The sequence below is a fragment of the Pollachius pollachius genome, assembly GCF_949987615.1.
Source record: "Pollachius pollachius genome assembly, chromosome: 5".
NCBI lineage: Eukaryota > Metazoa > Chordata > Actinopteri > Gadiformes > Gadidae > Pollachius > Pollachius pollachius.
Window position 1 is genome coordinate 24,917,221 of NC_136938.1, and position 25,405 is coordinate 24,942,625.

General features: G+C 49.7%; 1 protein-coding gene across 1 annotated transcript in view; it reads left to right on the forward strand.

The window, feature by feature from the left end:
* Nucleotides 1–5,175: 5,175 nt before the first annotated feature.
* greb1 (growth regulating estrogen receptor binding 1) overlaps nucleotides 5,176–25,405 on the forward strand; it is a gene marked incomplete at both ends in the record, with an annotated part of 28,821 nt that continues 8,591 nt past the window's right edge. The window contains 21 exon segments of the mRNA XM_079737019.1: nucleotides 5,176–5,329; nucleotides 5,571–5,687; nucleotides 7,082–7,258; nucleotides 8,605–8,787; nucleotides 11,330–11,488; nucleotides 13,221–13,440; nucleotides 13,641–13,665; nucleotides 13,668–13,734; nucleotides 15,005–15,190; nucleotides 15,478–15,611; nucleotides 16,238–16,514; nucleotides 16,891–17,019; nucleotides 17,889–18,203; nucleotides 19,060–19,257; nucleotides 20,248–20,431; nucleotides 21,033–21,216; nucleotides 21,614–21,750; nucleotides 23,090–23,444; nucleotides 24,029–24,144; nucleotides 24,306–24,498; nucleotides 25,390–25,405. The exon segment at nucleotides 25,390–25,405 is cut by the window's right edge and continues 376 nt beyond it. Coding sequence (XP_079593145.1) covers nucleotides 5,176–5,329; nucleotides 5,571–5,687; nucleotides 7,082–7,258; nucleotides 8,605–8,787; nucleotides 11,330–11,488; nucleotides 13,221–13,440; nucleotides 13,641–13,665; nucleotides 13,668–13,734; nucleotides 15,005–15,190; nucleotides 15,478–15,611; nucleotides 16,238–16,514; nucleotides 16,891–17,019; nucleotides 17,889–18,203; nucleotides 19,060–19,257; nucleotides 20,248–20,431; nucleotides 21,033–21,216; nucleotides 21,614–21,750; nucleotides 23,090–23,444; nucleotides 24,029–24,144; nucleotides 24,306–24,498; nucleotides 25,390–25,405 — 3,526 coding nt within the window.

Consider the following 25,405-nt stretch of genomic DNA (forward strand, 5'->3'; position numbering starts at 1 on the left):
TGGCAATAAATTCGAATATTAAGTAGTATTATATTATTATATTAGTAGTTGTATTTCTAAATTCAATTTCTTCTGAATTTGATATGGATGAATGATCCTGTCTGAATTGCTCGGTTGCATGCCTATTTTATTTAATAATTATTCACTCATCTGACATATTTATTTATTTATTTATGAATTAGCTTATTCGTTTGCTATTAATTTCATTTATTTATCTATGTATTTATTTATTTATTAATATTCTTATGAATGTATTTGACCACCAGGTATAATTCTTACGAGAATAATTCGTAAGAATTAATAATTTGTCATTGTATATTAATAGAAAATTGCATGAAATTCACAAATATTGTGTTATAAGCATGTTGGATCCATAGAAATAAAGTGCAGGGAATTGGGTTATAACTAAGTTTTCACAAGAAACCCTGTATCGTCTGTATTAGACTGGAGAGGAGAAAAGCCTTTTTGCAGTAGTGCGGTAGAGTCAGAGAAGCTTCAGGGACATATTGTAAGATAACAGTCAGACAGAAACATATTTAAAGATGTAGGAGTTGATGCTTTAGTGTCCCTCAGCTATCCCCAAACTCGTGCGCATGCGCCACAGTGTGTCGAGGTATCTTAGTCCTGGAACATCCAGAATGTAATGTGCTTCTTAGGGAATACAAATTAATGATTTCAAACAAAATACGAGCATAACAAGTGTGTGCTGGAGTACCTCACAAGACAGTTGGAGATTGTTGGAGGTTGTATAATGGCAACAAGATGCTTTTGGAGGCTTTTGACTGGTTGGTTGGTTGCTTGGCTGAGTGATTGGTTGTTTAGTGGTTGGTGGTAAGTGAGGTCCCGCTTCACTGTAAAGTGCTTTGGGTACCTTGAAAGCACTATATAAATGTAATAAATTATTATTATTATTATTATTATTATTATTATTATTATTATTATTATTATTTAGCTGGCTTATTAGCTGGTTAGATGGCTGGTTAGATGGTTGGTTAGCGACTTATTTAGTTGGTTGGTTAGATGGTTGGTTAGCTGTTTGTTTTGCTGGTTGGTTAGCTTGTTGGTTAGTTGGTTGGTTGGATGGCTTGTTAGTAGGTTGGCTAGTTGGCCTGGCCGATTGTCTATTGAGGAAACGGTGAAAGAGGGATTTTCTGTGAGTCCCCGATCCTTGATAAGGAGATCTGATGCTGTGTGTGTGTGTGTGTGTGTGTGCGTGTGTGTGTGTGTGTGTGTAATATGATCCTATTTTGAGGTTGTTGGGGCAAGGGGTTAGAGAGTGCTGCTGGTCAGACTGGTCACACAAAGAATGAATAGCACGGCCACTGTGTTGGTTTGTCCCTGCGTGTGTGTGTTGTGCGTTTGTGTTGCGCATTTGTGTTGCGTGTGTGTGTTGTGTGCGTGTGTGCGGGGCTGGTATGTGGGACTGTCCAGCATAGAAACAGCCTGAGGTTCCTATCTGGCCTCTCTCTGAATGACCTTTCACCCCTAAGACAGGCCCTTTGTTTCCAATGAGTCTGAGCCCATCACTGTGTGTGTGTGTGTGTGTATGTGTGTGTGTGTGTGTGTTTGTGTGTGTGTGTGTGTGTTTGTTTGTGTCTGTGTGTGTGTGTGTTTGTGTGTGTGTGTGTGTGTGTGTTTGTGTGTGTGTGTGTGTGTGTGTGTTTGTGTGTGTGTGTGCGTGTGTGTGTGTTCATATGTGTGTGTAGGCGTGTGTGTATTCATATGTGTGAGTGTGTGTGTGTGTGTTCATGCATGAGTGTGTGTCGGCATGAGTGTGTGTGTATGTGTAAGGAGTACCGCCCACATCAAAGTCTTGCTTAAACATTGTTATCTGGGCTCACCTTTGACCCCTTGGTCATGAGAAGGGTCAGACTAGAGCATGGGTGTGTGGGATGGGCCCCAGAGTTTATCCCCCTGGTAGGGGGACTGGGGCTAATCTTGCTTGCTGTCTTGTCTGTTGCTCCAGAAGGTGTGGTTAGGCAACTGAGAAAAGATACACCAACAAAAAAACATCAAACCTAGTTTCCCGCCAAAAAAATTCCCCAAAAGTTGAACGGTGGACTTCATGGGTCGGATTCGACGGTCGCAAACCCTGGACTAATGACTTTGCGGAAACATTCGCAGATTTCCGTTTTTAATTGTTTGCACAACGTGCATGTGTTCATAACCGCATTGTCTTGATGTTAACCTCACGGTCCGCCTAAGGTCAGAGGTCGGGAAACAACCGACTGACCTAACGTGTCGGCCGGCTGACTGGTTCTCTGGCTGTACGGTGAGGCAGCAGGCCAGATGTCATGCAGAGCCTGGATCTAACCGAGGGTGAGATCCAGGGCCAGAATGAAGCCCACCTATTGTTTGTTACACGTGTTGGGAAATACCGAAGGCCAGCGGGACCAACCCCCCGTGTGTGTGCTCTTACAGAGCAATCAGGGGAGTGGCATGTAACACAACCGTTTTACATTATACTAATCATCAGACAAGCAGAGTTGCCGTGCGTGGTATGCGACCTGTTGATGCTTGATGTAACCACATCAGATTCGTGTGAGCAATGGGTTTGCCGGATCAGAAAATGGTTGGAGGAGGTATAGAATGTGAGCACGGAGTCGCACACACAACATGTCATTCAAACGTCACAGCCCTGTCCCGCCATGCTGGTTCAATCTTTTTATTATTATTTTTTGTTACTACCTCTGCTGCAGGTCTAAAGGGGGAACCTCCATGCCCCCCCATTCTGTATGTGTACCTTTTATACAGAAGGCGAGATGGAATAATGCTGCAACATTCCCGGCTTGAAAAGGCAATGTAATAGGGCCTGTGTGTGTTTGTGTGTGTGTGTGTTGGGGGGATGCTTTGTGTGTGTGTGTGTGTGTGTGTGTGTGTGTGTGTGTGTGTGTGTGTGTGTGTGTGTGTGTGTGTGTGTGTGTGTGTGTGTGTATGTGTGTGTGTGTGTGTGTGTGTGTGTGAGGAGGTGGTTCTTAGAGCAGGAGGGGGTGGGGTGTTAGGGGTTATCTGAGCCTAAGCACTACAATAGTGTCTCTCACCCCAGGGGGGAGGAGGGATGGTGTGACTAGAGCAGGAGGAGGAGAAGGGGGGAGATGAAAGGAGATTCTTCTTCCCCTGCGAAGAGAGAGAGAACAAAACTGTCCCAGAGTGTAGCTCAGCCACTGTGTTGAGGCCACCATAAATCTCTCTCTCTAATTCTCTCTCTCTCTCTCTCTCTCTAATTCTCTCTCTCTCTCTCTCTCTCTCTCTCTCTCTCTCTCTCTCTCTCTCTCTCTCTCTCTCTCTCTCTCTCTCTCTCCCTCTCTTTCATGTTACCCCTGTCTCCTTCACCTCCACCACATCACTTGTGTTATGTGTGTGTGTTGACGGCTTGTTAGCTCCTCGGATGTGTTCTGCTGTTCTGTTGAACTGTACAATGCCTACTCCGTTAGCTTTAATCACAGGGCTATCATATTCTCCCCTCTTCCTCCCTACTCCCCATCACCCACACTCTTCCTATAGCCGTACCTTCCTCTTCATCTCGAGTGTGTGCATGCGTGTGTGTGTGTCAGCTAGTATGTGTGGTAGTAGGATGAGGATTAGACTAGCAGGGTCGTGTGTAAGTGTCTTGCATCTGACCTAGTTAACAAGGCTAGCTCTACTGGTTGCACACACTGCTAAAAGTCCTACCCTTATGAATCAATACATGTCCTGGTTGAACGATATGGATGAAGTTAGATGTCTACTAAAATGCCTCCTTGTTACCTATATGTATGTAATAACTTAAGGGATGAAGTAGAACTCTATTTTAATTTAACAAGTTGCATTAGCCACAGGCTAATAACATATTAACATGTTTCTAGCTGTTAGTAAATAGTATTCAACATGTTGGTTGAGGTTAGTGTTGAATTCAACCTAAACCGATGCTGTCTGTGGACTCTCTGCCTTAGGCTTTTTTGAATGAGAGTGAGAAAGAGAGGGCCAGAGAGAGGGAGACAGAGAGAGAGACAGCGAGAGGGAGACAGAGAGGGCCAGAGAGAAGGAGACAGAGAGAGAGACAGCGAGAGGGAGACAGAGAGAGAGACAGCGAGAGGGAGACAGAGAGCGAGAGAGGGAGACTGAGAGAGAGACAGAGAAAGGGAGACAGAGAGAGAGATGGCGAGAGGGAGAAAGAGAGAGAGACAGCGTGACGGAGAGCAGGAGCAAGAGAGAGAGCAGGGAGAGAAAAGGCGAGGGAGTGAGTGAGATGGTTTAGGTCAGGGTGCCCTGACCGCAAGAACAGCTGATAGTTATTAAGGGTTCTCTCTTGACGTCTGTGTGTGTTTGTGTGGGTGTGTGTGTGTGTGTGTGTGTGTGTGTGTGTGTGTGTGTGTGTGTGTGTGTGTGTGTGTGTGTGTGTGTGTGTGTCTGTATTCCTTGAAGTCCTCTTGTGTTTGGACTCAGGGTTAACCATATCAACTGAATCTTAAATATTAACCCATACTCTTCTGTTTATTTATACAATAATATTTGTATTAATAATAATACGCTGATTATACACTGATTATTAAACTAGAGAAACCACAACTGTGAACTACAACTATGTTTAAATGACACTCCTTATGCTTTTGTTCCCATGTATGTCTTAACTCTTAGCACATACCCAAACCAAAAAAATGATGTGCATACGTTTCATTACTGTGACTGGTTGAAGGTCTATCCAATTAGGGCCAGAGGCATTTGGGGGTCTGCTCCCGTTGATAACGCTCCTTGGAAATCAAAGATGAGCTGATTGCTCATGCTGGCAGATGACATGAACTATTATGTTGTTAACAAGAAACTTCCAGACACAGCTTTGCTTTTACTCTGCCATAACGTCATGATAATGGGGGGGGGGGGGGGGAACAGTAGCTCGGGAGGCAGAGCAGCTTGTCTGGTAACCTGAAGGTTGCTGGTTCGATCCCTGAGTGTCGAGGCGTCCTTGAGCAAGGCACCTCACCCTGACTGCCCCCCGACGAGCCGGCCGCCGCCTTGCACGGCTGACTCCGCCGTCGGTGTGTGAATGTGTGCGTGAGCGGGTGAACGGGAGGCAATATTGTAAAGCGCTTCGAGTGGCCGCTGGTTAGAAAAGCGCTGTACAAACGCAGTGCATTTACATTGCAGCGAGGAGGAGCAGCAGGAGGAGGAGGAGGTGAAGGAGGAGGAGGAGGTCTGATGGGGAACTCGTGTGCCGGCCAGCTGCGGATGGCCCGCTTCCAGGAGGTCCTCCACTACTCCATCGAGGCGTCGCTGCGGTCCAGCGCTGTGGTCCCCAGGCCCGTCTTCTCCCAGCTCTACCTGGAGACAGAGCCCCTCGCTCCTCACAACGGTAGGCACACACACACACGTACAAATGTACAAACATGTACAAACGCACAAACGCACACAGGCATGAACACACACACACACACACACACAAAGGAGCATATTTGTCACATGCATCGTCATATGCATTCGGGAGTATTTGTATTCCATGTTGAAATGTGTGTGTGTGTGTGTGTGTGTGTGTGTGTGTGTGTGTGTGTGTGTGTGTGTGTGTGTGTGTGTGTGCATGTGGGGTCCACCATCAGGTCGTCTGGATGCAGATGATGAAGACGACGAAGACGAGGAGAATGGCTCTGAGTCCAGCCCCCCCACCGTGCCCTACCAGAAGAAGCCTCCTCCAGAAGGTTGCTGCACCACAGACGGTAGGCCTACCCAGCTCACACTAGGCTATAGTAGGCCTACTCAGCTCACACTAGGCTATAGTAGGCCTACGCCTACCCAGCTCACACTAGGTTATAGTAGATCTACCCAGCTAACACTAGGCTATAGTAGGCCTACCCAGCTCACACTAGGCTATAGTAGGCCTACGCCTACCCAGCTAACTCTAGGTTATAGTAGGCCTACCCAGCTAACACTAGGCTATAGTAGATCTACCCAGCTAACACTAGGCTATAGTAGGTCTACGCCTACCCAGCTAATACTAGGTTATAGTAGGCCTACCCAGCTAACACTAGGCTATAGTAGGCCTACGCCTACCCAGCTAACACTAGGTTATAGTAGGCCTACCCAGCTAACACTAGGCTATAGTAGATCTACCCAGCTAACACTAGGCTATAGTAGGTCTACACCTACCCAGCTAATACTAGGTTATAGTAGACCTACCCAGCTAACACTATTCTATGGTAGGCCTACGCCTACCCAGCTTACACTAGGCTGTAGTAGGCCTACCCAGCTAACACTAGGCTGTAGTAGGCCTACCCAGCTAACACTAGGCTATATTTGGCCTACGCCTACCCAGCTAACACTAGGCTGTAGTAGACCTACCCAGCTAACACTAGCCTGTAGTAGGCCTAGCCAGCTATCAATAGGCTATAGTAGGTCTACGCCTACCCAGCTAATACTAGGTTATAGTAGGCCTACCCAGCTAACACTAGGCTATAGTAGGCCTACGCCTACCCAGCTAACACTAGGTTATAGTAGGCCTACCCAGCTAACACTAGGCTATAGTAGATCTACCCAGCTAACACTAGGCTATAGTAGGTCTACGCCTACCCAGCTAATACTAGGTTATAGTAGGCCTACCCAGCTCACACTAGGCTATAGTAGGCCTACCCAGCTCACACTAGGCTATAGTAGGCCTACCCAGCTAACACTATTCTATGGTAGGCCTACGCCTACCCAGCTTACACTAGGCTGTAGTAGGCCTACCCAGCTAACACTAGGCTGTAGTAGGCCTACCCAGCTAACACTATTCTATGATAGGCCTACGCCTACCCAGCTTACACTAGGCTGTAGTAGGCCTACCCAGCTAACACTAGGCTGTAGTAGGCCTACCCAGCTAACACTAGGCTATATTTGGCCTACGCCTACCCAGCTAACACTAGGCTGTAGTAGACCTACCCAGCTAACACTAGCCTGTAGTAGGCCTAGCCAGCTATCAATAGGCTATAGTAGGCCTACGCCTACCCAGCTAACACTAGGCTATGGTAGGCCTATCCGGACTACTTGTTGTCATATTGGTTGACATTGTCTTTACGTCCTTACATCAATCAATAAATCAAGTGTTGAAGTGATCTAACCCCCCGCCCCCCCTCAGGTTTCTGCCAGGCGGGTCGAAACGTCCGTCTGTCCTCCCTGTCCACGGACCCCCTGGACGTGCCCCCGGGGTTCCTCCTGGTGGGGGTCAAGTCCTCCCAGGTCCCGGACACCCTGCTGGTGTGTGTGGTGGACAGCCGCTTCCTGCCCGACGAGCATGGCCGCAACGCACTGCTGGGTGAGGAGAACGTAGCCCTACAGTGAACTGATACACACTGCACCACACACTGGAGCACAAGAGGAGAACGTAGCCCTACAGTGAACTGATACACACTGCACCACACACTGGAGCACAAGAGGAGAACGTAGCCCTACAGTGAACTGATACACACTGCACCACACACCGGAGCACAAGAGGAGAACGTAGCCCTACAGTGAACTGATACACACTGCACCACACACTGGAGCACAAGAGGAGAACGTAGCCTTACAGTGAACTGATACACACTGCACCACACACTGGAGCACAAGAGGAGAACGTAGCCCTACAGTGAACTGATACACACTGCACCACACACCGGAGCACAAGAGGAGAACGTAGCCCTACAGTGAACTGATACACACTGCACCACACACCGGAGCACAAGAGGAGAACGTAGCCCTACAGTGAACTGATACACACTGTACCACACACCGGAGCACAAGAGGAGAACGTAGCCCTACAGTGAACTGATACACACTGCACCACACACCGGAGCACAAGAGGAGAACGTAGCCCTACAGTGAACTGATACACACTGCACCACACACCGGAGCACAAGAGGAGAACGTAGCCCTACAGTGAACTGATACACACTGCACCACACACCGGAGCACAAGAGGAGAACGTAGCCCTACAGTGAACTGATACACACTGCACCACACACCGGAGCACAAGAGGAGAACGTAGCCCTACAGTGAACTGATACACACTGCACCACACACCGGAGCACAAGAGGAGAACGTAGCCCTACAGTGAACTGATACACACTGCACCACACACTGGAGCACAAGAGGAGAACGTAGCCCTACAGTGAACTGATACACACTGCACCACACACTGGAGCACAAGAGGAGAACGTAGCCCTACAGTGAACTGATACACACTGCACCACACACTGGAGCACAAGAGGAGAACGTAGCCCTACAGTGAACTGATACACACTGCACCACACACTGGAGCACAAGAGGAGAACGTAGCCCTACAGTGAACTGATACACACTGTACCACACTGGAACATGGAAGAGGAGAATAGTGCACACTGATGGCCACGTATTACAGTATAAATGTAAATTGAAGTCATGTAACTACACATGTTAACACACAGTGGATTATAAGACACCCCTTCATTCATTCCAGAAGGGAAATTCAGGTGTCACTGTAAACTAACAGACTGGATCATATGCACTATTCAATCTTTTAACCATATATAACTATTTCCTTCAAAGAGTGTTAGGACGATGATAGGAGGAGGCCTACTTTTGACTCAGCCTCAGCCTTTTTCTTGACGTGTTTCCCGCCCTGCGTGCGTCCCACATCCCCAGGGTTTTCGGGGAACTGCGTGGGCTGCGGGGAGAAGGGCTTCCGCTACTTCACCGAGTTCGCCAACCACATCAACCTGAAGCTCAGCACGCAGCCCAAGAAACAGAAGCACTTAAAGCACCTCCTCCACAGGAACGGCCAGGGAACCCTGGTCCGAGGGCCCGCCATCCGCTGGAGGGGACACGGTGGGTAGCAACCTGGAAACCTAAAGCCAGATAACTTAGAACCCAGGCGCTGGAGTCTCGACCGTGGAGCCCAGGTCTTAGAACCAGTACCTTAGAACCCAGGCGCTAGAGCCCAGATCTTAGAACCAATACCTTAGAACCCAGGCGCTAGAGCCCAGATCTTAGAACCAATACCTTAGAACCCAGGCGCTAGAGCCCAGATATTAGAACCAATACCTTAGAACACAGGCCCTAGAGCCTAGATCTTAGAACCAATACCTTAGAAGCCAGGCGCTGGAGCCTCGGCCCTAGAGCCTAGATCTTAGAACCAATACCTTAGAACCCAGGCGCTAGAGCCTCGGCCCTAGATCCTAGATCTTAGAACCAATACCTTAGAACCCAGGCGCTAGAGCCCAGATCTTAGAACCAATACCTTAGAACCCAGGCGCTAGAGCCCAGATCTTAGAACCAATACCTTAGAACCCAGGCGCTAGAGCCCAGATATTAGAACCAATACCTTAGAACACAGGCCCTAGAGCCTAGATCTTAGAACCAATACCTTAGAAGCCAGGCGCTGGAGCCTCGGCCCTAGAGCCTAGATCTTAGAACCAATACCTTAGAACCCAGGCGCTAGAGCCTCGGCCCTAGATCCTAGATCTTAGAACCAATACCTTAGAACCCAGGCGCTAGAGCCTCGGCCCTAGATCCTAGATCTTAGAACCAATACCTTAGAACCCAGGCGCTAGAGCCCAGATCTTAGAACCAATACCTTAGAACCCAGGCGCTAGAGCCCAGATCTTAGAACCAATACCTTAGAACCCAGGCACTAGAGCCTCGGCCCTAAACCCTAGATCTTAGAAGGGCAGAGAACCAAAGCAAGAGAACACACCTAAAACCCGGGACTACCTTAAGTGTTGTTCAGTTCTTTCTTTGAAACCTATGGGCTGAAATTCTTCCCATTCTGATTCTCCACACAATACACATCCAAGTCATTCTTGATTAACATTTCTGGGTATTAGAGAACAGCTGTTCCCAGCCTAGTGTAAGCGGAGCGTTTACCTGTTGGACTAGCTGGCCAGGTGGTGCTCTTAAGAGAGCAGAGGTCAACAAGAGGGCCTACAGGGTCAGAGCTGGGGGCCGTACTGAAATATGGCTCCTCAACTCACTAATGGCACATTATTATGGCCCCTGGGTTATCATAGGATCCCGTACATCTGCTCTCTCCAGCTCTGCAGCCTGGGAATGGAGATTAGCAAATCGTACTAACGTAAAGGTCGGACCAAATATCTCACGAACAGTGCTGTGTGGATTTTGGTGTCTTCTGGTTTGTGGATGCATGGACATCTGTTTCAGAGATCATCAAGTACCTCGATCTCTTAGGCATTTGTTTGTTTGATTATGAGTTATTTCAGGAAAGCTTTTGTCTCCCATCTGAAAGGTAGTGCGTTTAGACCCTAATTTTCACAGCCTACCTGTAGGTACCTAGAGCAAGATGTCCTTACCCCTACCTGCTCATTGGTGAAATGTATCTCAAATTCACTGTAAGGCCCTTTTGAGGAAAAGCTTCTGCTGAATGATTGAATATTAGTGTTTCATGTTTGTGTGGAGCATTGTCTTCAAACTCTGTCCAAAGTCCTGTCAGGAAGAGATGTACGAATTCAAGGCACATGTACACTGTTTTAAATTAGCAGTGTATGTGTTTCTTAATTTCTTACGGATCAAGCACCCTCAGGCCAATATGACAGCAGGTCTCAGACATCACCAGTACATGTTTCACCTCGAGGTTGAACCAATCACAGAAGCCCCAGTGATAGACCAAGGAAGAGAGAGTTGCTGGGACCGACGGAATTTATGGCTGTTTATTTAGCTCAGTTAATAAAGGGACGCATACTCCAATACCAGGGTCTGAGTCTCTGTTTCTCTCTATAGAAACACTGCTCGACACACACTCTCCTGGTGGTCTCCCGCTCTCTCTCACACTCACTCTCTCTCTCTCTCTCTCTCTCTCTTGCTCTTTCAATCTCTTGCTCTCTCTCACTCTCTCTCTGTCTGTCGCTCTTGATTTGTTAATAATAGTTATATAATTAGTAATAGTGTGTCTTACTCAGCTCCTCTCATAATATGTGTGTGTGTGTGTGTGTGTGTGTGTGTGTGTGTGTGTGTGTGTGTGTGTCTGGTGCAGAAAGCAGAATGAAACATGTGGGGTCCGGTATCGTAGGAAGTCATGTGACATCAGATGAACTGCCACATCCAGCCCTCATCCCTCACCCAGGTAAAGACACACACATGCAACCGCCCTAATTCAACTACACACACACACACACACACACACACACACACACACACACACACACACACACAAAGAAATATGCTTGCTCGCTCATTCTCACAATCACACACAAAGACCCAGCACACAAACAAATGCAGGCATCCTCACTCCCACACACATACACACTTGAACATCAATACGTGATTTTAATATATAATAATAATAATAATAATAATAATAATAATATAATAATAATCTCTTCCTCTGTTGGTCTCCCTCTTCTGATACCTGCAGGACCTCATGTTGACCCCATGGGTTCTCACATCGACCCCGTCGCTCCTCCGCCATTGGCCGACGCACCCCCGGCCATGACCAATGGCAACCACGCTCTCCCTCCCTCAGCCAACCAGCCGTCCAGCACTCGCTCTGGGCCAGGGCGACCCACGTCTATTGGTACGTTGACACTTCAGTGTGAAGAGAGCCCATAGGAAACTGTATAGAGTTAGAACTGGATAGAGCCCATACCAAACGATATAGAGTTAGAACTGGATAGAGCCCATACTAAACGATTTAGAGTTAGAACTGGATAGAGCCCATACCAAACGATATAGAGTTAGAACTGGATAGGGCCCACACTAGACTATATAGAGTTAGAACTGGATAGAGCCCACACTAAACGATATAGAGTTCGAACTGGATAGAGCCCATACAAAACTACATAGGGTTAGAGCAGGTAGGGCCAATACTAAACGATATAGAGTTAGAACTGGATAGAGCCCATACTAAACTACATAGAGTTAGAACTGGATAGAGCCCATACTAAACTACATAGAGTTAGAGCAGGATAGAGCACAAACTACAGTATACAGAAGAATAAGAGCTGGATATAACCCATGATAAATTATATAGAAGAGTGTTAGACCTCACTGTTTAAATAAATTATACATTCTATGTGACCAATGTTGGGGAGCCAAATGTTTATAATAATAATAAAATAATGAAATCAGATTTTATTAAAACAGCAAACAGCTCAAAGAGACACACTGTGCGAGTGTGTTAGTGTGTGTGTGTGTGTGTGTGTGTGTGTGTGTGTGTGTGTGTGGGTGGGTGGGTGTGTGTGTGTGTGTGTGTGTGTGTGTGTTGCTTTAACCCTCAACCCTCCTTTGTCTTTACGTCTCTCTTTGAAAGCGAGAGCTCCTGTCTCGAACACTTTCACTCCCCAGGGAGCCGGCTGCCGCCTGCATGTGTGTGTGTGTGTGTGTGTGTGTGTCAGTGTGTGTGTGTTTCAGTATGTGTGTGTGTGTGTGTGTGCGAGAGCAAGAGACAGAGTGACAGGGATCCTCCTTTGTCTTCTGCTTTCATTCACAAACTCCTGGAGCAGTAAAACTCATCCCCTCCCCCTTCTCCCTTCCTCTGGCCTTTCTTTCCCTCTCCTCCCCTCTTCCTCCTTCTCCTGCTCTCACCTCTCTATTGGGGTTGTAAAAGTCTCCTTTCTCTGCCGCCCCTGACTCCCGTGTGTGCGGGCTTCCTGTCAGCCTGTAGCCCAGAGCCTAGTAACGCGTGGGGATCCATTGTCAGCCACGTGTCCCTGCATATCAAAGACACGCGGCGGGCCCAATGTTTCACTACCTAACGCCACTTCACCGGCCTCTGTCTGCGTTCTACTGCAGCTCAGCTCAGGGCCACGAGCAATCACGGAACAGCACAACAGGAATCACATTCAACCACGAACGAACCACAGCTACACGGAAAAGAGTCAGAGTTCACTCTGGAGAAGCTTGTGATGTCACATTTGAAACCCTGTTTTCTGTAATGTAGCAGACGGGTAGTAATACACGTAGCATTGCATATGGCTTGGGTGATAAGACAGACAGAGCAGCGATCCGATATCACGACAAGATCGTACCGCAGAAGCAGTGAGCAGGATGTGTACCCATGCTTCACATTTCAAGAAAGTTTCAGGAGTTATTTGGCCTGTTACCCCGTTTTAAGACCCCCAAGCAGTTGGCTTGTAGCTTGGGGCTTTTCTATGATTATTTTATAATGATCAATGTCCCCATCATAAAGCTGTACCTTACTAAGTACTATAGCCATTGAGTCAGCAACTCCCATGACCCCTGAAGTGGTGTGCTGGACCCACCTCCATCTGTGTACGTTCACATGAATTAACCATGTGTGGCTACAGGTCTCCATGCCAACGCCGGACCCCCAAAGAAGAGACACAAGGGCTGGTCTCCGGACTCCGCCGCCCCGACACTGGTCGAGCACCCCTTGAAGACCCCCCCCTCCTCCTCCTCTTCCTCCAACCCCTCGTCCTCTTCATCAGCAGCGGCGCTACCGTCGGCGCATCCGGCGACCGCCTTGCTCAACGGCACCGGCCAGCGGCTAGGTGGGAGGAGTCAGAAGTAGTTGAAGTGTTAATAAAGTGTTAATGTTAATATGAGTGGTTTCATGTACCTGTGGTTTTTAAATTGGGTTTGATCAACAATTGGGAAATTGTTGGTATCAGAAGTTTTTTTTAATTTTGATGACTTTTATTTTGAAAGTTTTAAATGCGTATCTTGTCTGTTGTCCAGAATCCTTTGCCCCGCCCACCGTGCCTCAGGGGTCCCTCCTGTCCCTCCCCTCCCACGGGGCGTCCGTCACAGTGCCTGATCACCTGCTGCAGACCTGCAGACTACAGCCGGTCATTTTCAACGGTAGGTTAATGTTGTTATGCCATGTAGCAATGGAAGCTAGCTTTGATTAGCTTCTCAAAGCTATGCTAGCCGGTTGCCGTTTGGGTAAAGCCTCCTTCACATGCTGGCTTGACCTTCCTGGTGGGGAGGCTTGGAGTCTGGTGGTTCAAACCAGGTCAGGGTGTGTGGGAACCATCAAGCAGATGGTCCCAGCTCTCCTGCAGGTCAAGGGTCAGCCATGGTCATGCGCCCAGGGCCACCTTTTCAACCTCTTGCCGGCCCCTCCCCCTCCCCCCCCCACCAGCAATCTGGTTCACCTGTCTGGACCCTCATGTCCTCTCCTCTCTCATCTCCTCTCTCCTCCTTCTTTTCTCTTTCTTTTCCTATATCCTCTCCTGTTGGCTTCTTTCATCTCCTCCTCTCATCTCCTCTCCAATCCTCCTTCTCTCCTCTCCTCTCACCTCCTCTTCTCCTGCCTCTCTTATATCCTCTTCTGCTGTCTTATTTCCTACTTCAGTTATCTCACCTTCCACATGATTCCCCCAATCTCTCTCTCTCTCTCTCTCTCACCCTCTCTCTCTCTCTCTCTCTCTCTCCCTCTCTCCCTCTCCCTCTCTCTCCCTCTCTCTCTCTCCCTCTCTCTCTCTCTCTCTCTCTCTCTCTCTCCCTCGCTCTCTCTCTCTCCCTCTCTCTCTCTCTCTCTCTCTCTCCCTCTCTCTCTCTCCCTCTCTCTCTCTCTCTCTCTCTCTCTCTCTCTCTCTCTCTCTCTCTCTCTCCCTCGCTCTCTCTCTCTCAATCTTTATCCATCCTTCAATCCTTGATTATTTTCTAATGGATGTCCCTCTGGGCCCGCCATCCTTCACCCACTCAGTCTCCCCCCTCCCTCCCACTCATCCTCCCCCCCTGACCCCCACCTCCCCCTACCCTAGTGTCCCCACCTCCACCGTCTCCCACCAGCCCGTTCTATTCTATCAACAGCTGTGCGTGGGCCTGTGTGTGCGGGAGTCAATGCAACATAATCTTCCCTTTCACTGCGTAACATCTGGAGGTGGAATATCTTTGCACAAATTAGCTTGTCAACCAATTCTTAAAATTGGAATCTGTCGTGCTGGACTGCTTATAAAAGTAACACAAATATATTGTATTTCACAAAAAAAAAAACAAAAAAAAAAGTTTTTTTTGTTGCACTTTAGTGTATCGAAGTATTTTGGATATTCTCATGCAAAACGAGTGCGGCGGTTTCCTCTAACGAATGATCAGCTAATCCTGGACCGCCCTCTCGGCCCCCCAGGCCATGGCCCCCTGCCCCAGCTGTGTGGGAACGTGGGCGAGGTTCTGGTCAGCTCCCTGCTGCAGACCTGCTACCTGAGCTCCCAGTCCCTGCCCCGGGCCTACCAGCAATACGGGCCCTCGCCCATCCAGCCGCTGTCCACCGAGATGCAGATCCTCCTCACCGTCTACTACCTGGTCCAGCTGGGTGGGGCTCGCACGCACGCACACACACGCACCCACGCACGCAGACACACACCAACTCATACAGACGCAAACGCAACACACTCAAACACGCGCACATTTAAATGCTTTCATTTGGATCCAAATTTTACAAAGGAAAAAAAACAAGATCCAACACACACAAACACACACACGCACGCACGCACACGCGCACAAACACACGCAGACACACACCAACTCATACAGATCCCTGAAGACCCGTCTCATCTGATTGTCATCTTATTGATAGGTAATTGATTACTGATGTGTTAGGTCCGGACCAGGTGCCCCTGGTGGAGGACCTGGAGCAGATCTTCATGAGGTCCTGGAGGGAGTCCCACCTCAGTGAGATCCGTCAGTACCAGCAGCCGGGCCCCGCCCAGCCCGACCGGCTCTACGGCATGGAGGTAATGTGGGGGGCCCAGGCCCACTGGTTAATGCGCCTCAGTGTGACCCCGGGTTCACTTCCCACCTGTGGGCCTGAGCCAAACCTCATCCCCTCTCCCTTTCAACCCACTGTCTCTCTCCACCGGCCTGTCTCTCTCCACCGGCCTGTCTCTCTTCACTGTCCTGTCTCTCTTCACTGTCCTGTCTCTCTCCCTGTCCTTTCTCTCTGCACTGTCCTGTCTCTCTTCCATGTCCTGTCTCACTCCATTGTCCTGTCTCTCTGCACTGTCCTGTCTCTCTTCACTGTCCTGTCTCTCTTCACTGGCCTGTCTCTCTCCCTGTCCTTTCTCTCTGCACTGTCCTGTCTCTCTTCCATGTCCTGTCTCACTCCATTGTCCTGTCTCTCTGCACTGTCCTGTCTCTCTTCACTGTCCTGTCACTCTTCACTGTCCTGTCTCTCTTCACTGTCCTGTCTCTCTTCACCGGCATGTCTCTCTTCACTCTCCTGTCTCTCTGCACTGTCCTGTCTCTCTGCACTGTCCTGTCTCTCGTCCCTCTGCCGTCTCTCTTCCCTGTCCTGTCTCTCTGCAGCGTCCTGGAAAGGGACCCCATAAAACACATGAACTAAACCGCTGTCTGCTTCCAGGCCCCGCCCTCCATGCCAGGCACGCCCCAGCTCCCCTCGCTGCCGCCCCACAGCCAGCAGTCCCTGAGCCCCAGCCAGCTGCCCTGGCTGGCCCAGCTGGCGGCCTCGTCGTGCGGGGAGGGCGTGCTGGTCCTGGGGGAGAGCGAGGGCTCCCTGGCCCAGGGCCTCGCCCAGACCTTCAGCCGGCTGCTGGAGGGACAGCTGGCCGGCACCAACTACGTGGTCATCATCGTCACGGCCGCCGGCCAGGAGACGCAGTCCTGCGTGGTGGTCACAGGTGTGTGTGTGTGTGTGTGTGTGTGTGTGTGTGTGTGTGTGTGTGTGTGCGCGTGTGTCTGCCCCTGTATTCCATGTTGTGATTCAAATGGCCATTGTAACTTTTGTGTGTTTTTGTGGCGGTATGTGTGTATGTGTCTGTGTGCACATGTCTGTGTGTGTATGGGCGTGTTTGTGTGTGCATGTGTGCGTGTGTATGTGTGTGTGCGTGTGTGCATATGTGTGTGTGTGTCTGTGTATGTGCACGTTTGTGCGCACGTCTGCGTGTTTGTGTGTGCCTGTGCGTGCATGCGTGTGTCTGTGCGTGTGTGTGTCTCTGCGTGTACGGTCATGTGTGTGTGTCCGTGTGTGCCTGTGGATGTGTGTGCGCGCTGCAGGTAAGCACCAGTGCCGAGCGGTGGCGGAGAGCATGTACTCCCCCAGCCAGGCCCTCAGAGAGATGGACCAGCAGCTGTCCTCCGGGCTGGCCCAGGACCTGGCCCAGTACTGCAGCTCCCTGGGACCAGGTACCTCCGTCGCACCCCGCCACGGATCACTCATGTCTGTTAGCAGTCACTCCTCAAACCGTACCTGTATAAGACGTCCTAATCCCAATACCTACACACTCTGTTGCAATACTCATGCCAGCAACACTGTGATTATGATTAGGTTACCTCGGTGTCATTCATATCACTCCGTGGTGGTAGCATGGCAACAAACTTAATTGTACTTCTTTACTGTATTATATCTATAATCAGTCCCTCCAGAAAAATGCGGCGTTTTTTTGTGATTGTCGCGGCCAAAAATCCTTGATTATGCGGCACGTTTTCTTAAAAAATGCGATGAAATATTCGGCATATTTATGCAATTTTATGCGATGATATTGCGGGAACTTGCGAAAAAATGCGGGAACTTGCGAAAAATGCAGCTTTTCGATGACGTTCACGTCGCGTAATTACGTCACTTCATAACGTTCCCATGGCAACAGGGGGAAATGGCTGCCCTTGTGTGAAGTGAACGCAACATTTTTCAACTTTCTGCTAAGATATGTGTGACTTTTTTGCAACGAAAATGCGGGGATTATGAAATCATGCAAGCCCCACATATTTTGCGCGGAAATCTGCAATTTATGCGGTGAAAGTGCGGCAAATTTCAAAAAATGCGGCCCCCACATGAATATGCAGACTTTGGCTGATTATGCATTGAATTATGCGATCGCATAATCACGTTTTTCTGGAGGGACTGTATAATAAACCTTTCTTTGATTTGATTTTAATCATACCAACTATAGGCCTTCCTCCAATGTCTATCCCAATGAGGGCGTACTTCTCCTGCTGTGTGCAGGCGTCTCAGTGTGGTCAGACTAACTGTCTCTGTGTTCCTCTGGGTCCCCCAGACAGCGACATGGACTCCCTGCTGGGAAGCATCTCTCTGGACAGCCTGCACCCCTCCCCCCTGTCCAGCAGCCAGGAGTCCCTGGAGAGGAGCCCCCCAGGGCCGGGCAAGGACACGCCCAGCCCCAAAGATGCGGACACCCCAAGCCCTAAACACATGGGCACCCCCAGTCCCAAAGAACGGGGCGCCCCTAGTCCTAAAGACACAGACACCCCAAGCCCTAAGCACATAGGCACCTCCAGCCCGAAACACCTGGGCGACCCCAGCCCCAAAGACTCGGGGACCCCCAGCCCTAAAGACAGGGACACCTGCTCAGGTGAGAGGGCTTCTGCTTCTCAAAAAGGCCACAGACACAATGTCGGTGTATGTTGTGTGCGTGTGTGTATGTTTGTGTGCATGTCTTTGTGTGTGTGTGTGTGGGTGTGTGTGTGCGTGTGTGTATGTTTGTGTGCATGTGTGCATGTCTGTGTGTGTGTGCATGTGTGTATGCTCGTGTGCCTGTTTGTGTGTGTGTGTGTGTGTGCGTTAATGTGTGTATGTGTGTGTGTGTTTGTTAATGTGTGTATCTGTGTGTGTGTGTGTGTGTGTGTTAATGTGTGTATCTGTGTGTGTGTGTGTGTGTGTTCATGTGTGTATCTTTGTGTCTATGTTTTAATGTGTGGATCTGTTTGTGTGTGTGTGTTAATGTGTGTATCTGTGTGTGTGTGTGTGTGTGTTAATGCATGCATCTGTGTGTTAATGTGTGTATCTGTTTGTGTGTGTTAATGCGTGTATCTGTTTGTGTGTGTTAATGTGTGTATCTGTGTGTGTGTGTGTGTTAATGTGTGTATCTGTGTGTGTGTGTTAATGTGTGTATCTGTGTGTGTGTGTTAATGTGTGTATCTGTGTGTGTGTGTTAATGTGTGTATCTGTGTGTGTTAATGTGTGTATCTGTGTGTGTGTGTGTGTTAATGTGTGTATCTGTGTGTGTGTGTGTGTGTTAATGTGTGTATCTGTGTGTGTGTGGGTTAATGTGTGTATCTGTGTGTGTGTGTGTTAATGTGTGTATCTGTGTGTGTGTGTTAATATGTCTATCTGTGTGTGTGTGTGTGTGTTAATATGTGTATCTGTGTGTGTGTGTGTGTTAATGTGTGTATCTGTGTGTGTGTGTTAATGCGTGTGTGCGCTCTCAGAGTACCAGGTGGAGTGGCGGGCGGTGCGTCCTATCCAGCTGGCCGTGGCTCGGAAGCTTCTCTCCCACGTGTGTGCCATTGCCGACTCCAGCACCCAGAACCTGGACCTGGGCTCCTTCGACCGCCTCAGCTTCCTGATCTGCGTGCCCCCCTCGGAGGTCACCTTCCAGCAGACCCTGCTGCACCTCCGCTACTCCGGTCAGCCCTCCTCCGCGGCCTCCTGGCTCCGTTCTACGTCCTACGTCCTCTAGTCTGTGTTCTGTATTCTATGTTCACATTTCTATGTCCAATAATCTATGTCCTCTAGGCTGCGTTCTGTATTCTATGTTCACATTTCTACGTCCTCTAGTCTGTGTTCTGTATTCTATGTTCACATTTCTACGTCCTCTCGTCTGTGTTCTGTATTCTATGTTCACATTTCTATGTCCTCTAGTCTGTGTTCTGTATTCTATGTTCACATTTCTATGTCCTCTAGTCTGTGTTCTGTATTCTATGTTCACATTTCTAGGGCTCATAATCTGTGTTCACATTCTATGTCTTCTAGTCTGTGTCCTGTATTCTGTGTTCCAATTTCTAAATCCCATAATCTATGTTCACAGTCTACGTCCTCTAGTCTGTGTTCTGTATTCTATGTTCCCAATTCTACGTCTCATAATCTATGTTCACAGTCTACGTCCTCTAGTCTGTGTTCTGTATTCTATGTTCACATTTCTACATCCAATGATCTATGTGCACAGTCTACGTCCTCTAATCTGTGTTCTGTGTTTAAGATTCCTGTGCTAAGCGCAGGTTCATGTTCTATGGTCATGGTCTGTGGTCAAGTTTGACGTTCATGGTCTATAAATAATATGTTTATGTTGTATGTACATGATTATGAATATTCCCTAAAAATATGATACAATATCTTCATATAGTATATTTAATTCCAATAACTGATTGAAATATATATATTTATCCCAATCAAAATGTTTAATTAATTGGGAATACCGACTTGATATATGTGAGCTTTATTAACTTCTGTTTTTATGTTTTTTTGTTTCTATGTCTGTCTATCTACCTGTCTCTCCACCTGTCCACTCTCTCTCTCTCTCTCTCTCTCTCTCTCTCTCTCTCTCTCTCTCTCTCTCTCTCCACGTGTCTGTCTCCACCTGTCTCTCCACCTGTCTGTCTCCACCCGTCTGTCTGCAGGTGTGCTCCAGGAGATGGGTGGTGTGGACCAGGAGGTGGTGTCTCCCTGGGAGGCGGAGCGCTACGTGGTCAAGATGGACCACAGCGCCGCCGGGCGCATCAATGACCTCATCCGTGAAGCGCGGAGCAACTCCTACACCCTCTACATCCTGGTGCACGACCACGCCCACTGGGACGTCACCAGGTGTGTGTGTGTGTGTGTGTGTGTGTGTGTGTGTGTGTGTGTGTAGTGTGTGTCTTTGTTTCTAATGAATGGATAATTACCTCATTGCCGCTCTAGCAATCTCCTCTTTCTCACAGATTTTCTGATATCAATACTGAATCTCTCTCTCGCCCCCTGCCTCCCCCTTGTCTCTCTCTCTCTCTCTCTCTTTTTCACTCTCCCTCCCTTTTGTTCGCTTGCCTGCTCTCTCTCTCTCTCTCCCCCCTCCATCTCTCCCTTCCCTCCCCCTTCCTCCCTCTCCTCTACTCCCCTCACCACCCTTTCTCCCTCTTCCTCCCCCTGCCGCCCTCTCTCCTCCCCTCCACCCTCTATCCCCTTTCTCTCCCCCCTCTCCCTCTCTCATCCCCTCCATCCTCTCCCCCCTCCCTCTCGCCTCCCCTTTACCCTCCCTCCCTTCTCTCTCCTCCCCTCCCTCCCTCTCTCTCTCTCTCTGTCCCACCCTCCCTCCCTCTCTCCTCCCCTCACCACCCTTCCTCCCTCTCTCCTCCCTCTACCCTCTACCCCCTCTCCACCTCCCTCCCCCCCCCCTCTCTCCCCTCCCCCTCTCCCCCCCCCATCCCAGTGGGTCCTACTTCAGTGTGGAGCGCGGTGAGGGGCTGGTGGACCAGCTGCTGAACTCCAGGCAGGTGACGGAGGCGCCCAACGTGCTGATCCTCCACGTCACCTCGTTCCCCTTCGCCCTGCAGACGCAGAACACGCGCATCAGCCCCTACAACGAGATCCACTGGCCCTCCGCCTTCAGCAACGTAAGGGGGGGCCGCGCCCGGACTGTGAGGGACAATTAAGGGATGAGAATGCATGGTTGGGTGTGGCTGTGTTTGTATGTGTGCGTGTGTGTGTCTGTAGGGATTCGTGTGTGTTCGGAAGATGTGCTTGTGGGTAACTTGTCAAAAACAGTCATTCATCAAAAGTATTCATTTCCGATGACTTGTACACCAACATTACACCAGCTGTTAACTTCGACCACTAGATGGCGCTCTTGGATTGCTTTAAGAACAGTCGAAAAATATTCAGAACAATTGTCCAGAGAAAGCTTTTCGCAGATGGCAATGCGTGCGCTTTTATTTTGAAGAAATGGTCGAAACCTTAAAGCGTGTTGTTGAACTGTGTTTGCCCCCCCCCGCTGTGTGCACGTGCGTGCAGGACGTGGACCTGTACCACGAGAAGACCCGCTACCTGGGGGTGTCTGAGCTGCTGGAGTCCACCCGGCTGGGCAGCAGTCTGCCGCTCATGAGATACGACTCGTCCTTCGAGAGCATGACCTCCGCGCTGGAGGACAGGTGCACACACACACACATACACACACACACACACACACACATATATACACACACACACACACACATATACACACACACACATATACACACACACACACACACACATATATACACACAAACACACACACACGCACATACACATATACACACACACACACACATATACACATATACATACACACGCACACACACACATATACATACACACACACACACACACACATATATACACAAACACACACACACACCCACGTACACACACATGCAGACACACATGTACACACACACACACACACACAGACGCAGACACACACACAAAAGGACAATAAAAATGAACCACTTATAAAGGTAGCAGAAGATAGAATAATCAACAAACCAGGGCAGACATTCATCTGAAAAAACCACTGTGGTAATGATTTAAACGTTGAGGTGGACCTCAGGTGCTTGGTGTGAGACCCCCGGTTGGGCAATAACCAAAATGGCCGCCCGGTGACCTGAGTGCTCTGGTGGGCTCGGCCCTCAGAGGTCGGACCAGACCAGGGGGTCCAGCTCCACACGCACACACACACACGCACACATATATACACACACACACACACACACACACACACATGCACACACACACACAAATATTTCTACACCTATATATAAAGTACATACACATTCATATCGTTAGCCTCGTAGCATAATTGCCTAAGTCATATTTGAAGGTTCATCTTGTATTTAGCGTCAAAAATGCCCACTTCAAATAGATGACTTAGGCAGATAGTGATTAGGGAATGTAAAAAGCACTCTTGGCTTAGGAGCCAATATAGCTAATGAGGCACAGTGAATCAGCGGTGTTAGGAAAGTAGAGTTAGGTTAGGTATCACAATTTGACCCAAATATGGCTTAGGCCATTGGTTCTCAAAGTGCGGCCCGCGGGCCAATGGCGGCCCGCAGAAACATTTTTTTTTCTTATTATTATTATATCAATATTAATTTAAACCCAAATAAATAAATATAAAGAGAAAAGTCGACTCTCTCTAGCTTTCAATTAAATCCTGTTACATTTGTTAGCTTTAATCCGACTGTACATTACTTTGAAAGGATGAACCTCAGTTTCGTGATTCAGACCTCACTTGGCCTCACTCCCAGAGGTCCAGGGTGCAATGTTTTTTTTCACCACTAGGATGCTGACGGCGTTTCCCGCCTAATTTCTTTTCCTTTGGCGGCCCTCCAGTCAAATTCTGGGTTCCTAAATTGGCCCTCAGCTGTCAAAACTTTGAGAACCCCTGGCTCAGGCAATTATGCTATGAGGCTAACGATATGCACGTATTGGCATGTTTCCCCCCCCCAGGTTCCCTAAGCTCCACAGCGCGGTGATCCGCACCACCGTCCTGGTCCAGCACTACTGCCTGGCCCTGATGGCCGCGTCGGGGCGGGTCCACAGCGCCCAGCACCACCTCCACAAGCACACCTCCGTGGAGACCCTGGAGATCGTCCAGTCGCTGATCGGCGCCGCGCGGCGTTGCCCCGCCCACCACGGCCCCATGGTGCTGCTGCGGATCCCCTCGCTGGCCCTCGCCGCCTGGGCCCAGCGCCGGCTGGCGGACGTGCGGCGGCGCCTGGGGCTGGACGACACCTTCGAGATCATCCTGGGGAACCCCGGGCGGGCGCTGAGCGTGGGACACACCTTCACCGAGCGCATCAAGGTGGGCAGGAGGAGGAGGAGGAGCTGGACCCCCTGGTCTGGTCCGACCTCTGAGGGCCGAGCCCACCAGAGCGCTCAGGTCCCCGGGCGGCCATTTTGGTCATTGCCCAACCGGGGGTCTCACACCGAGCACCTGAGGTCCACCCCAACGTTTAAATCATTACCACAGCGGGTTTTTCAGATGAATGTCTGCCCTGGTTTGTTGATTATTTTATCTTCTGCTACCTTTATAAGTGGTTCATTTTTATTGTCCTTTTGTGTGTGTGTGTGTGTGTGTGCGTGTGTGTGCGTGTGTGTGTGTGTGTGTGTGTGTGTCTTTGTGCGTGTGTGTGTGTGGCTATGTTTGTGTGTGTGTGTGTGTGTGTGTGAGTGCGTGTGTGAGTGCGTGTGTGCGCGTGTATGTGTGTGCGTGTGTGTGTGTGTGTCTTTATGTGTGTGTGAATGTGTGTGTGTGTGCGTGTGTGTGTGTGTGTGTGTGTGTCTTTATGTGTGTGTGTGTGTGTGTGTGTGCGCGTGTGTGTGCGTGTGTGTACGTGTGTACGTGTGTGTGTGTGTGTCTTTATGTGTGTGTGTGTGTGTGTGTAGTCGTGGCTGGAGATCCAGGACGTTGGCTGGGTGCCCGGGACCTACCTGGAGCTGGAGGGCCTGCCCTGCATCCTCATCCTCTCTGGGGCTGAACCTCTGGGGGAGTCCCTGCCCAGGTACACACACACACACACACACACACACACACACACACACACACACACACACACACACAGCATCATATGTAAAGAAAACTGGCAAAAGCCGTACACGTGAATCAATGAAATCAAAAATCAAAAATATAAAACTCTTGTACCACCCCCCCTTCCCCACACAGGTCGTTAAAATACTGCGACCTGCGCGTCATAAGCTCCTCCTACCTGCAGCGGACCACCCTGGAGCAAGAGTTGGGATTGGCCGCCTACCTGGTGAGGGCGGAGTCTCGGCCCCCCCACGACCCCGGACCAGGAAGTGACCTCCTGGAGAGCGACGCGGACAAGCTGAGCAGCACGGACAACGAGGAGGAGGAGGTGCCCGACACCGGTACGAAGAGGCCCCTGTGGACCCCCAGACGGGAACCCCTGAGTAGTACTACAACACAATCTGTCACTGAATCCGCCTGCGTCCAGCCCTCCTTCACACCACACACTGCATCTCCATGTGGTCCTGTCGCTTTCATCCAGAGTGACTTACAAGTCAGGCTTAGGATAATCAACTCATACAGTCAACTCACGAATCTATTTAGAATGGCTTTGCTCTGTGAAGATGAATTAACTGTGAAGATTACCTTTCAACCCTGTAAACCGGTCTCTCTCTCCTTTCCTCTCCTCTCCTCTGCTCTCTCTCCTCTCCTCTCCTCTCTCTCTCCTCTCCTCTCTCTCTCCTCTCCTCTCCTCTTCTCTCCTCTCCTCTCCTCTCCTCTGTCCTCTCGTCTCCTCTCTCTCTCTCTCCTCTCCTCTCCTCCTCTCCTCTCTCTCCTCTCTCTCCTCTCCTCTCCTCTGCTCGCTCTCCTCTCCTCTCCTCTCCTTTCCTCTCTCTCTCTCTCTCCTCTCCTCTCCTTTCCTCTCCTCTCTCTCCTCTCCTATCCTCTCCCTCTCTCTCTCCTCTCTCTCATCTCTCCTCTCTCCTCTCCTCTCCTCTCCTCTCTCCTCCTCTCCTCTCCTTTCCTCTCCTCTCTCTCCTCTCCTATCCTCTCCCTCTCTCTCTCCTCTCTCTCATCTCTCCTCTCTCCTCTCCTCTCCTCTCCTCTCTCCTCCTCTCCTCTCCTTTCCTCTCCTCTCCTCCTCACCCTTCCAGAAGGTTCTCCTCAACCCTCCAGCGCCGGGGCCCCAGACGCGGCCCCCGCCCAGGAGACCACGCCCCCCCACCCCAGGGGGCCAGCCACGGACCCCTGCCAGCCCTACCCCCACCCGACCCCCCAGCGACACCTACAGCACC